The 14036-nt window shown below is 44.1% G+C and overlaps 1 protein-coding gene across 3 annotated transcripts in view; it reads left to right on the top strand.

The window, feature by feature from the left end:
* The window catches only part of LOC128689741 (glutamate receptor-like), a 111929-nt gene that overhangs the window by 53018 nt on the left and 44875 nt on the right, over positions 1-14036 (top strand). For all 3 annotated transcript variants that reach the window (XM_053778158.2, XM_053778159.2, XM_053778156.2), the window contains exon 3: positions 3124-3256. In XM_053778158.2, coding sequence (XP_053634133.1) covers positions 3124-3256 — 133 coding nt within the window. The remainder of the gene's footprint in view (positions 1-3123; positions 3257-14036) is intronic.

Below are 14036 nucleotides of genomic sequence, written 5' to 3' on the forward strand. Positions count from 1 at the left end.
ATTTATAATAATGTTTACCAGAATTCCTGGTGACGTATATTTCATTTGCAATTAATATAGGTCTAGAGCAACTTGTGGAGAGATAGATTATGGTAGGTATCAAAGGGGGACATTTTTTGCGACCTAGGTGTCCCAAAATTCCTACTTGTCTATGTAACTTTGATAAATAATTATCTTTGTTACCATTTACTGGTATGTGTCTTATGAGTTACATCCAAGCATATGTAATTTTCCACAGGAAGGATGTTGCATCGTCTGACGAGTCTTTTGCTTTCATAGGGAGTGATTTTCGTGTGCAAGTTTAGTACTAATCCCTCTAGGATTTTCCTAGTGTATATAATCATGTATCTCTTCCGTCTGCGTTCTAGGGAGTACAGCGTTCCCAGTAATTGAACTGTTTTATCGTTATGTGTGCCGTGAAGGTTCTCTGTACATTTTCTAGGTCCAGCAATTTCACCTGCCCTGAAAAGTGCTGTTAGTGTGCAGCAATATTCCAGCCTAGATAGAACAAGCGACCTGAAGAGTGTCATCATGGGCTTGGCAGCCCTAGTTTTGAAGGGTCTCATTATCCATCCTGTCATTTTCCTAGCAGATGCGATACAGTGTTATGGTTAGCTTCAAACTTTTCATCTGTTGTAATTTTCTTAGAGGAAGGATCGGATTGGTTTTCAGCTGTGTAAAATGAGTTTCCCAATTTTCCCTAAAAAACTGTAAAAAACTGAGATAATGGTTTGCATGCAGTGACTTGCATTTGTTTTTCCCTGAGAAGCTTCAAACACTGGTGTATCTTACTAACAAGATTTGGATTGTTATTAGACTGTGTAGGAGCTAATTTGCCAAATTTATTTTATGTCTTCGTCTGTTGATGCTTTATAAGAGGTGCCAGGATTGAGTTTTCATTTTCAAATTATTTACGTATTTCAGAAAACGGAAGAGGTATCTCAGTGATCCTGGGGGAACACCGCTTAATATCAAATTCAAACTCAAAGTTTATTCTCTATAAGGATTACAATGCTGAGTTTACAGAATTTGGTTATTGTGTGGTTTACATGTAGTAAAATAATGGCTAGGCATTTCGGGCAGACTTAGTTTAATTCTTAATTTTAAAATATTACAAATTATGAGGTAAGTTGGTATTATGGCTAAGTGACTAAATACTAGTTTGTGAGTTTAGCAATGTGAATGCTTTTGTTTTGGCATAGTACATAGTTTCAGTATTGGAGTATCACAGGATTCATTATTTTAAGATTGAGATTAATATTTCTGTTTATGGTCAAATGGGTGAGTGAGTGTAAGTGTGAACCACCAGGTGGTATTCGTGTAGTTAGTTGACGGGGTGTATCAGGGAGATAAGATGTTTTCTAATGGTAGTTTTGAAGGTGATGGATGTGTCTGCAGTTCTAGAGTTTTCAGGTAGGGTGTTCCAGATTTTAGGGCCTTCGACATACATTGAATTTTTGTAAAGGTTTAGTCGGACACGGGGAATGTCGTAGAGATGTTTGTGTCTGGTGTTATGCCTGTGGGTTCTGTCACAACTATCAAGAAAGCGTTTTAGGTCAAGGTTGATATTGGAGTTTAAGGTCCTGTAGATGTAGATTGCACAGTAGTAAGTGTGGATGTACTGAACAGGGAGTAAGTTTAGATCTATGAAGAGTGGGGGGGGTGTGTTGCCAGGGATGGGATTTAGTGATTATTCTTACTGCAGCTTTTTGTTGGGTTATTATTGGCTTTAGGTGTGTTGCTGCAGTTGATCCCCAAGCACAAATAGCATAGGTGAGGTATGGATAAATAAGTGAGTGGTATAGTGTGAGAAGGGCATTTTACGGCACGTAGTATCGTATCTTGGAGATGATCCCAACCGTTTTGGATACTTTTTTGTTTATGTGTTGGATATGGGTGCTGAAATTCAGGTTGTTGTCAAGGTATAGGCCTAGGAATTTGCCCTCATTATGTCTGGTAATTAGAGTGTTGTCGATCTTAATGTTAATTTGTGCATCTCCTGCTCTGCTACCAAACATAATATAGTAGGTTTTGTCAGTGTTAAGCGTAAGTTTATTGGCTGTCATCCAAGTCGATATTTTGATCAGCTCCTCGTTAACAATGGTGTTGAGGGTGGCAAGATTAGGGTGAGAGATGACATAAGTCGTGTCGTCAGCAAAGAGAATGGGTTTCAGGTGTTGGGATACGTTTGGAAGATCATTGATGTATATGAGGAAGAGCAGGGGACCAAGGACACTTCCCTGCAGAACTCCAGTATCAAGTGGCCGTGTTGTTGATGCTGTGTTTTAATGGTGACATACTGATTCCTATTAGTAAGGTAAGATTTGAAATAAGCAAGCGCATGGCCTCTTATACCGTAATGGTCAAGTTTGTGGAGTAGGATGTCGTGGTCTACTGTGTCAAAAGCTTTTCTTAGGTCAATAAAAATTCCTAGTGGATATTCCTTATTTTCCAATGCTGTGTAAAGCAGATCTAGCATTTTTATAATTGCATCATTAGTGCTTTTATGTTTCCTGAATCCAAATTGTCTGTGTTTTAGGTATTCCTTGTCTCCCATTACCCAGGAGCTGTATGGCTCTTACGGGTTTAGTACTTCTCAAAGAAATAATTATCGATCCATTGGAGTGTGTTGCGTGCATTTCTGTTTTTTGTTCTGCTCTACCATTGTGTGAATCATTTCCTAGTGGAGAATCATGCCCAGTGTTTACTTGGAATTTAGGGATATACACTGTCCACGTATTCTTTCACCTTTGCTTTTTATCAGTGACTCACCGTCCTGGAGTATTTTGTATGTCGTGATCATATGTCCTCTATTTCTTTGTTCTTCCAACGACATAAAGATTAATTTTCGCATTCTTTCTTGATAGTTCCTTTTGCTCTTTTAACTCTTGCACCAGTCTTGACAAACTTTGAAGTACTTTCTCGAGTTTCACTTTTTTCTCTCTAAACGTAGCTATATACAAGTGATGCATAGTTAGGTTTTGTTTCACGTTGAAAGTTGAATTTTACTGTGTGGGTATTTATGTGGCATAGATATATATAATCGTTAACTTCTGATATATATGTATTTTAAGGATCAAGGATTACGTTACTACATGAAACCTAACTGTGTTGTTTTACCAGTGTGGCAAGCCAAGGTGGTCAATGAGACCCAGGGAGAACGAGAGGAACACGCTTCCGTCACCGTCCTCAGGAGTCCGATACTGGTAGAGCTGGAAGAGGAGCGGCCACTTGTGAGGGACCCCACATTGTCCAGGTAAGTGTAGGTGAAACAGCTGTGTTCACTATGAATCCTCTCATCCAGGATGCTTGTGGGCATCATCTGTTGCCACACTGATAAACATCATCGTAACAAACGAACCACAAGACGTGAAAGAAGAAAATAAGACATTTTTAATCTTGTATAACCCAGGAAAAGGCTCATCGAGGTCTTTATGATGCGACTCACAACAGCTGACTAACTTCTAGGTACCTGTTTACTTCTAGATGAACGCTGATAGCAGGTGTAAGGAAACTTGCCCATACGTTCCTCCGACCAGAAAATGAATGCTCTGCCACTGAACTACGGATAAGATAAGATTTTCTTCTGATTTTTAACCCCGAAGGGTTAGCCACCCAGGATAACCCAAGAAAATCAGTGCGTCATCGAGGACTGTCTGCATTATTTCCATTGGAGTCTTCAATCTTGTCCCCCAGGATGCGACCCACACCAGTCGACTAACACCCAGGTACCTATTTGCTGCTAGGTGAACATGATAACAGGTGTAAGGGAACACATCGAAATGTTTCCACCCAGGAGGGAATCGAAACCATGCTGGTGGTGTTCCCGGTGTAGCACTCTAACACCCGTAATAGGTTTCTAAAGAGTTTCAACTCCCTGGCTCTGCCTGTAAACAAACTACCATGATAACTACCTGATCAGTCAGACTATTGCTACCTGCAGTCAGCAGGCCCACCAGCGTCTGGCTGCTCACACAGTTCCTTCTGTGAATTATTATTATGTGAGTAAATTACCTGCATGAGATTTACATGGTATTACCTGAATTATTACAGGCAAATAATTTGGGTGAGATAAGTGGGACTTAACTCACAATAGGTCGCCGACCTGTAACTCCCTCGATGCCCACTTCACCACTCTCACAAAAAGCTAGACCTGACATTAAATTAATAATTACAATATTAAAACCAGCTACTATAGGATTGGACTTGCTGGGTACACAAAATAAATTCATATTACCACTTACCATTTAATTACTGTAGATATATCACACCACAACACCTTGATCCTACACTGGCCAGTTAGAGATCTAAATGAAAAGACTAATGGTGCACTTCCCTGTGAGTGATATTCGCATCCCTTATCTTCTGCCATCCACATGTAATTCTTGAAGTCCTGCAAATTTCCTGTCCCAATTCTTCAGCAGGGGACATTAACATGGGTTCCTATTACAAAATTCAGGTCGAAAAACCCCAATTGACCTTCGAGAACACATGATGACATTGCACAATTCGGTCCAGTGTTCACGCTTTAAATTCAATATGGCGTCTGCTCCCAGCATCATTTCGCAGCTGTTCTACCCCCACCTTCCTACTCGAAATTTCTCGAAAGGATCAATTCAACATCATCACATTATATTATTCATTTATATGTTCTACATTTAGGAAATTATGTAAAAAAATTCTACACCTTCAGAAACTTTTTTAAATAACTTACCATGTCTAGGCAATATTTTCAGTATCTACTGCTAGGATAAAAGTGTGAAGAAAACACCCCGTGCAGGACGAGCTTATACTGGGACAACGTTTTGATCCTAACAGGTCGAAATTTTATCCATTTAAAGTCTGTTCTGCAAAGTGTCTTTTCTTGACTATTATACTGAAGAAATATTATAGTCTGGGATCTTTTGTACTTTTTTGTTTAACGTAATTTTAAATAGTTTCATCATAATCATTGTAGAACTTACCTGTCATTATCTCGTGTTATCCTGTCTTCCAACGAGAATATTTTCAGTGTCTTCCTTCAAGGCGGTTGTTTTGATCCTTGTGAAGCGTTCTTGATCCAAGGAATGAGCTTCCCTTCCTAGCATTAAACCTGATTGCTTTTCGCTCCCCAGGGTCTGTATGACCCATACGGGTTTAGCACTTACCCATGAATACAAAATTTCCAAAGTATTCCCAGTCTTTTCATATTCAAATTTCTTAAATATAGTATTAGTTTTTGTTTCATGTGTGAATGCTTGTTTTATAATTTATAATCTGTATGTTTTTTTTAGAACCGAATATAGCTACATATTTATTCGATATTTTTCTCGCAATCCATGTACTTGAAAAGATATTTTTAAATTTGCATGTGCATGCATTTTTTTGTGAGAAAAAATAATGATAGCTACGTTATATTGTGACCTCGCTGGGGAGGGTAACGAACATTCCTTAATTACACCAGATTTAGATTTTGCCACTTAAGTGGCTAGTTTATTGTACACCCCATATTCATCCTGTGGACGGTAGCGTAAGAACATATGGATACACAAAAGGCCTAGGAAATAGGCCCCTTTTTTAATTACACTAGTAAGTTCACAGCTGTACAGACCAACATCAACAGCAGCTGCACGCAAACCTCTCTGAGACTGATCTTGGTGACAGAGAAACTTTTGTCTTTTCCAGTCGAACATTAGAGACGTCCTAATTTACACCCCTGCCTCGACGCCGGGTCGACCAACACCCAAGTCTCAACGCTGCGTCACTAATACAGTGGTGTGATTTCAGTGGTTTGGGCCTAGGGGTAGGGTCCTCTTCTTTGAGAGGGGTAGTCTCCCTCAGTGGAAGGGCCTGGTTGCATGCGAGGGGTGTTGCTCGAAAAACTGGACTTATCTTCCCTTTGGATCCAACCTAAATACCTCCTATTACCCGGGCGTTGTATGGCCACTTCAGTTTAGCGCTTTCCTCTGATTAAATAGAGATATGGGAAGTGTGCCACTCTTTCCACAGGGTGCTTGCTTAAGAACCTAGCATTTCGGCATAAATGTTAGGGATATTTACTTTTCGTCTTAATTTGCTGACATGACCGATGAAACAAATTATGAAATAGATAAACTATTTTGGCTAGTTTTGCCTGCTTTACTATTATGATTTATGAAATAAAAGTAAACTGGTGACGACAGTAGCCATTTAATAAGGATAATGCAATTTAGATAATGTTAGCAGGATGATTAAAGAACTGAATAGCCAAATTGTATTAGTGCTTTGATAATGGAAAAACTCCAAACAGAAAAGCCCGCAAATGAACTGGTCTAGCAAAAGACAAAATGACAAACATTCAGGAAAAGAGAGATCAGTCATGCCGAGAGACGGAGTGAGCATTTGGAAAGAGCATTGAGGAATGAAATCTATAATTTTTCGTCCTTCTTGTCTCCGACTGTTGAACACTGTATCACTTCTCAGCTGCACATCAGCGGTGAAGATTACTCTTACCACTCCCATTATATATGTGACGTTTAAACGATGATCTGTTTTTAAGATGTATTTGAGAAGAGTTTGAGAAGGGTCATCATATCACTAAGACCCCATTCAGATTATTTTTTCACTAGAAAATAAATTAATAATACGTATATCGTCACGTGAGGTCACAGACCCTGAGCTGCTTTGGGGATTAGCATGGACGGTTACAAAGCATGGCTTGCTTCTGCAGTGTTTTAAAAATTGAGGTTGGAGAGTTGAAGGAGGAGGTCTTGCTTCTCCAGGAGGAGATTAGGAGGCTGAAGGTCCACCTCAATGGGTCTGGGAGAGAGTGTGAGGTGGCTGGAGTTGTGGGGAATGAGGCTTCTAGCAGTGAGGTGCAGTCTGTCTCTCGCTGTGAGGAGGCTGTAGTTGGGGAGGTAGCAACGGCTACCAGCAGTGAGGTGCAGTCCAGCACCTGCTACAAGTGGCGAGTGGTTCACAGTAATGGGAGGCGCATCAGAGTAAGGAAAGTTAAGAGTGAAGATCTGAAGGTAGGAAATCACTTCTCTGTTCTTCAGGATGAACCTCTTCAAGGGGGGCTCCTTGGCGTGGTGAAGAGGCTCTTGGTCTGAGGAATTAGCCCTGTCGGTCTTCTTCCTCAGACCGAACCTAATTACCCCCCATTCTCCCCTCCCCTATCCCATCCTCCCCATCCTCCCCTTTTTCCATTCCTCCTCCTCCTCCTCACCCCTCCCTTTTGCCCTTCCTCTTTTTAGCCTTCGTGATTTCTCCCACAGGCGCGCTAGTTCCTAGGTAGGGGAAAGGACACCGGGGTCGATCCCATTCCGTTGAGGTTCCTTGGCGGTGGCGTAGTTTGCCGTGGAATCTGGATTGCCTAGGGATGTCCCGATCCCTCTCCGGTATCCCGGAGTAGCTTTGGGTGTCTTTTGGGCGACGGGTGTATCTCTGGAAGCCACCTTTCGGATTCCGGGGGTGGTGGCTGAAGGAGGTATGCTTTGTGGCGGATATCCGGCCGCCCTCTCTTTTGTCCACCGAGGTAGCTCGGCAGATGTGAGGTTGCTATCCCGGATTGCTGGTTTACTGGCATGAAGGGTAGGGTATGGCACGGGTTCCATGCTGCATCTGCGCTACTAGCGGTGTCGAGTCCTCTTGGGCGCGGAGGGAGATTTCCGGCCCTTTCATTCCTCCTGGGAACTATTCCTCCCCGCTCCCCCCTTTTTTTATTCTTTTTTTTGTTTTTATTTTCTTTTCTTCTTTCTTTTTTTTCTTAAAAACAAAAAGCAAAGGAGTAACCTAACCATGGCAGCCCTAGTCCATGAAACCACTACCCCCGGGCCCCTTCTTGATACCGCACCCCATTCTGACCCTGCCTTGTGTTTAGACCACTCTTCGGACACTCCTGATGCCCCTGTACCTCTTGCTGGTGCTGTTTCCTCACCCGCTTCAGGTACCGGGGCTTCGACTGACTCCTTCGATTTGTCTGAACTCCGCTCTCCTTTGACTATGCTTCCGGCTTCTCCCTCTACGGTACGGCAATTTTCGAATCGCCCACCCATTTCATGCCGGACCAACTCCGGTCCTACTCCTAAACGCCAACGTCAATCTCCTGATGATGCTCCGTCGTTACCTTCCCATTCTACTCGGAAACGACCGACACGTCAAGCACTCCCTCTCCACGCTCAGTTTCGGACCACACAATGGACTAAATTCTTTACTTTAAGACCAACTTCTTCTTCTGCCTACCTTTCTGACCATAGTATTGCCAAAGCGCTCCTGCGTCATGTTGGCAGAGATATTTCATTTCACGCTCTCAAGAGCGGTACGCGCATCGTCACTGTCCAGAATGCTACCCAAGCTCGTGATCTTTCTCTCCTTTCGAATATCGATACTACTCCTATCACTATTGAAAAACATCTTTCTCTCAATTCTTGTAGTGGTACTGTCATTCTGCCCCATACCATAGTCCAACAGAATTTCCAGTCATGTGGCAATGACATTTTTGAACAGCTGGAACTCCAGGATCTCCCAATCCTCAAAGTAGACACTTATGTCCTTCCTGCCCGGGGGCGGAGACGTTACCCTTGCAATGTGGCTCGTTTAACTTTTGACAGCCGAGAACTCCCGTCCTCTGTATATGTCGCGGGACATCGGTTACAAGTTCGAAAGGTGATACCTACACCGCAACAATGTAGAAATTGCTGGCGTTTTGGTCACCCAGCGAAATATTGCAGATCTATGGCCGAATGCCCAGTCTGTGGTGCCGACGACCATTCTAATACATCTTGCAGTCAACCTCCATCTTGCCTTAATTGTAATGAAGCTCACCCTTCGTACTCCCGCCGTTGCCAGGTCTACTTAAATGAACGTGAAATCCGTTGCCTCAAAGAGGCAGAAGGTCTCCCTTATGCTATGGCAGTTACTCATCTCCGCCTCCAAGGGAGACTACCCCGTGTTTCTTATTCTCGTGTTTCCAAACGTCCCCCCACTTCTGGGGTCCCATCTTCTGCAGCCTCCTCTGTTGTTACCCCTCCCATAGCCACTACGGCATCTAATCCTTTTGCTGTCCTTGGCTCTGACGTCCCGACTACAACTCAGTCTGTTCTCACATCTTCGCGTCCTTCCTCACAAGCCCCAGTATCGACAAGACCTCGTACGACACCTAATACCAATCGCCCCTCTACTCAGAAGTCCAAAAAATCCACATTGCTCAAATCTTCTTTGCCCCTTCCTTCCCTTCTTCCGCCTCCACACTTTACCTTTCCAGTCTCTGTACCTAGTTCTTCCCCTCTCTCTGGCTCTATTACAAGTGTGGAGATTCACCCTCCTCCTCGTACTATGCCTTCCACCCCCGTCCCCTCCCAAGTTTCTCCCTCTTCTGTCACCTCCCAGGTTTCTGCCTCTTCTGTCCCCCCCCACACTTCATCTCCAGTCCCTTACACTTTTCCCTCCCCCTCTACTTTGGTACAGTCCATTACTGTCCCAATCTTTACTCACCCTCCTCCTCCTATCTCCAATATGGTCTCCCATACATCTTTGAATTCAGAAACACTTGAAGCCATTTCAGAATATATTGCAGAGACTAAACCTTCAATGGACACTGATTCACTTCCTGTTCCTTCTCTTCCCTCTCCTCCATCTTCACAACCCCATTCTTCGCAACGCTCCGTTCCTTCGCTACTTGAACATCTTCCAATGCCACCACACGTTGACTTTTCTAACCCCTCTAGTCCGTAGGTGCCTTTACCTACAGATTCCTGATATTTTCTTCATCGCCAATCATGGCCTATTTACAGTGGAATATCCGCGGCCTCAGGGGTAATCGGGGTGAGCTTCAGATGTTGCTTTCCAGGTTTTCCCCTGTTGGTGCTTGCTTACAAGAACCAAAATTACACTCGGCTGTTTTCCAACCTATCTCAGGCTATAATTTATTGTATTCTTCGGATCCTTTCTCAGATGGGACCTTTAATGAAAGTGCCCTTCTTCTACGCAATGATATTCCGTACTGTCAACTATTTGTCCATACCTCGCTGCATTACACTGCAGCCCGTATCCACTTGAATAAGTGGTTTACAATATGTTCGTTATATCTCTCTCCTTCTCGAGCATTTTCTATCCCAGACTTTGCCTTTCTTGTTTCATCCTTACCACCACCACTTCTGTTACTTGGTGATTTTAATGCCCACCATTTCCTCTGGGGGGGGTCTCATTGTGACTCACGTGGCATTCAGTTGGAGGCTTTTCTTGCCTCTCACCCCCTCCATGTTTTAAATACGGGTACTCCCACCCATTTTGATCCTCGTACTCATACTCTCTCTTGCATCGATCTATCAGTCTGCTCTTCCTCCACTGCACTAGACTTCACCTGGTCTGTTCTACCAGACTTACATGACAGCGATCATTTTCCGATCATTCTTACTTCTCCTTCCTATTCACCACCTTTCCGTAGCCCTCGCTGGCAATTTGATCGGGCAAATTGGGATCTTTACTCACACCTCACTGCTTTTAGTGAGGTTCCTTCTTCATCCTCCATTGATGAGCTCCTACACATCTTCTCGACATCAGTTTATACCGCAGCTTCTCATTCTATACCCCAAACCTCAGGCAGGCATTCTCAGAAGTGCGTGCCTTGGTGGTCTCCTGCTTGTGCTCGTGCAGTACGTTTGAAACGTGCTGCATGGGGCAGGTACCGGTACAATAGAACCGCTGAGAGACTTGTTGATTTTAAGCAGAAGCGTGCGATCGCTCGCCGTGTCATCCGTGAAGCTAAACGCACTTGTTGGCGAGACTATGTTTCCACCATCACCTCTGCTTCTTCTATGAGTGCAGTCTGGAAAAAAGTGAGGAAATTGAGTGGTAAATACTCTCCTGACCCGGCTCCTGTTCTACGGGTCACTGGTGTTGATATGGCAAACCCTCTCGACGTTGCCATTGAACTTGGCACACATCTGGTCCGTATTTCCCGAGGGCTCCATCTATGCCCCTCGTTTCTTTCCTCAAAGTCTGCCAGAGAGTTAGTACCCTTGGACTTTTCTTCTCTCGGAGAAGAACAGTATAATGTGCCTTTTACACTTCAAGAACTGGAGGCAACGCTCTCAGCTTGCCGATCATCGGCAGCTGGGCCTGATGACATTCATATTCGTATGTTACAACATTTACATCGGTCAGCCCTTGTAGTCCTCTTACACCTCTTCAATCTTATTTGGGCACAAGGAGTTCTTCCCCAGCTGTGGAAATCTGCCATTGTTCTTCCTTTCCGCAAACCGGGTACTACTGGACATGATGCCTCCCACTATCGCCCCATCGCTCTTACTAGTGCAGTTTGCAAAGTGATGGAACGTCTCGTAAATCGACGTTTAATGTGGTATTTAGAGACACACAACAGTCTCTCCGCTAGTCAATATGGCTTTCGTAAGGGTCGTTCTACCATAGACCCCTTACTTCGCTTGGATACGTATGTTCGTAATGCCTTTGCGAATAATCACTCAGTTATTGCCATATTTTTTGACCTTGAGAAGGCATATGACACAACTTGGAGGTATAATATTTTGGCCCAGGCCCATTCCTTAGGCCTCCGAGGCAATCTACCATCCTTCCTTAAGAACTTTTTAACTGACAGACATTTCCGTGTTCGAGTCAATAATGTTCTTTCCCCGGACTTCGTCCAAGCTGAAGGTGTCCCTCAGGGATGTGTTCTAAGCACAACACTTTTTCTCCTTGCTATAAATGATTTGGCCTCTGTTCTTCCACCCAATGTTTGGTCATCACTCTATGTTGATGACTTCGCTATTGCTTGTGCAGGCGCTGACTGTCATCTTATTGCAGTTTCTCTCCAGCATGCGGTCGACCGTGTTTCCACTTGGGCCACCATGCATGGGTTTAAATTTTCAAGTACCAAAACTCACCAAATTACTTTCACTAGACGCTCTGTTATCTCCGATCATCCTTTGTACCTCTATGGCTCCCGTATCCCCGAACGTGATACAGTCAGGTTTCTAGGCCTTCTCTTTGACCGTCGGTTATCCTGGAAACCTCACATAACCTCTCTGAAGGCAATTTGTCACAGCCGGCTAAACCTTCTTAAAACCCTTGCTCATCTTTCCTGGGGAGCTGATCGTCGAACTCTGCTTCGCCTACATTCAGCCCTCGTTTTATCGAAACTCGATTATGGTGACCAGATTTATTCCGCGGCCTCTCCTGCTACTCTCTCTAGCCTTAACTCTATCCATCACCAAGGTTTACGTTTGTGCCTTGGTGCTTTTCGCTCTTCCCCTGTTGAGAGCCTCTATGCAGAAGCGAATGTTCCATCCTTGTCTGATCGCCGTGATGCCCATTGCCTTCGCTACTATGTACGCTCTCACGATCTACACAATCCTTCCATTTATAGAATCGTCACCGATATTAGTAGACATTCTTTATTCGTTCGCCGCCCCTGTTTGCTCCGTCCCTTTTCTCTTCGCCTACATTCACTCTTGTCTTCCCTTCAGTTACCACCTTTATATGTTCATGTAGCATCTCACTTTTCCCTACCCCCCTGGGAAGTTCCAGCTGTTCGGGTCTGTTCTTTCTCACTCCCTTGCTCGAAAGCTCAACTGCCTACGGTGGCTTCCCGCTCTCTTTTTCTTGATCACTTCCATTCCCATTCTCATGCCACTGCTGTGTACACAGATGGCTCTAAGTCTTCAGACGGCGTCGGATTCGCAGCAGTGTTTCCGGACAGCGTCGTGCGGGGACATTTACTATCTTCAGCTAGCATTTTTACTGCTGAACTGTATGCCATTCTTGCAGCACTTATTCGTATCGCATCTATGCCTATGTCATCATTTGTAGTAGTCTCAGACTCCCTTAGTGCTCTACAGGCTATACGAAAATTTGATACATCTCATCCCCTAGTTCTCCGTATCCAACTTTGGCTACGCCGTATCTCTACCAAACATAAAGATATTGTTTTTTGTTGGGTCCCTGGTCATGTCGACATACAGGGCAATGAACAAGCAGACACTGCTGCGCGGTCAGCAGTACATGACCTACCAATTTCCTATCGAGGTGTCCCATTTCTTGACTATTTTGCTACAATAGCTACCCACCTTCGCACCCGTTGGCAACAACGTTGGTCAACTCTGCTCGGTAACAAACTTCATTCTATTAAACCGAGCATAGGTTACTGGCCGTCTTCTTGTCATCAGTGCCGAGGTTGGGAGACCACTCTCTCCCGCCTTCGCATTGGCCACACTCGTCTTACTCATGGGTATCTCATGGAAAGGCACCCTGCTCCTCTCTGTGAGCAGTGTCAAGTTCCAGTATCGATTAGCCACATTCTGTTAGACTGCCCTCTCTATCAACGAGCACGCAGAATTTACCTCCAACGTCGTCTTCGTTCTACTACTCTCTCTTTACCTTCCCTCCTTGCTGATGGACCCTCCTTTAATCCTGACTCTCTCATTGACTTCTTGACAACGACTGATTTACTCCACAAACTCTGATGATACTTTTCGCACTCCCCTCAGCCCTTTCTAGTTCAGTCTCTTGCTGCCCTTTACCCTTTCACCATCCACTGCCCCGCTGTTATCCGTAACCTATTACTCATTCATCTCCCTTTTGCCACCTGATGCCCTCGCTTCCTTCCTGCCCTGCAGCGCTGTATAGTCCTTGTGGCTTAGCGCTTCTTTTTGATTATAATAATAATAATAATCTTCAGGATGAATGGACTTCAGTGGCCAGTGAAGGTAAGGGTACTACTGCCCCTGCTAATGGAGGTAAGCGCATTCTTGTGGTTGGTGACTCTCAGGTAAGATATATTGACCGTGCTTTTTGTAATAGGAATAAGAAGATGAGAGATAGAGTGTGTTTCCCTGGAGCTGGTGTTGGGGACACTGACAACAGGCTGGATAATATCATGTCAGGTAATGGGAACAAGCCCATTATCTGTCTCAATGCTGGTGGAAATGATATTGGGAAGGGTAGGAGAGAAGAGCTGCTAGATAAGTACAGGTCAGCTATAGATATCATTAAGTCTAAGGGAGGGATCCCAATCATATGTAGCATCTTGCCTAGAAGGGGAGTAGGAAATGAATGGTTGT

The sequence above is a fragment of the Cherax quadricarinatus genome, chromosome 22, assembly GCF_038502225.1.
Source record: "Cherax quadricarinatus isolate ZL_2023a chromosome 22, ASM3850222v1, whole genome shotgun sequence".
Classification (NCBI taxonomy): Eukaryota; Metazoa; Arthropoda; class Malacostraca; order Decapoda; family Parastacidae; genus Cherax; species Cherax quadricarinatus.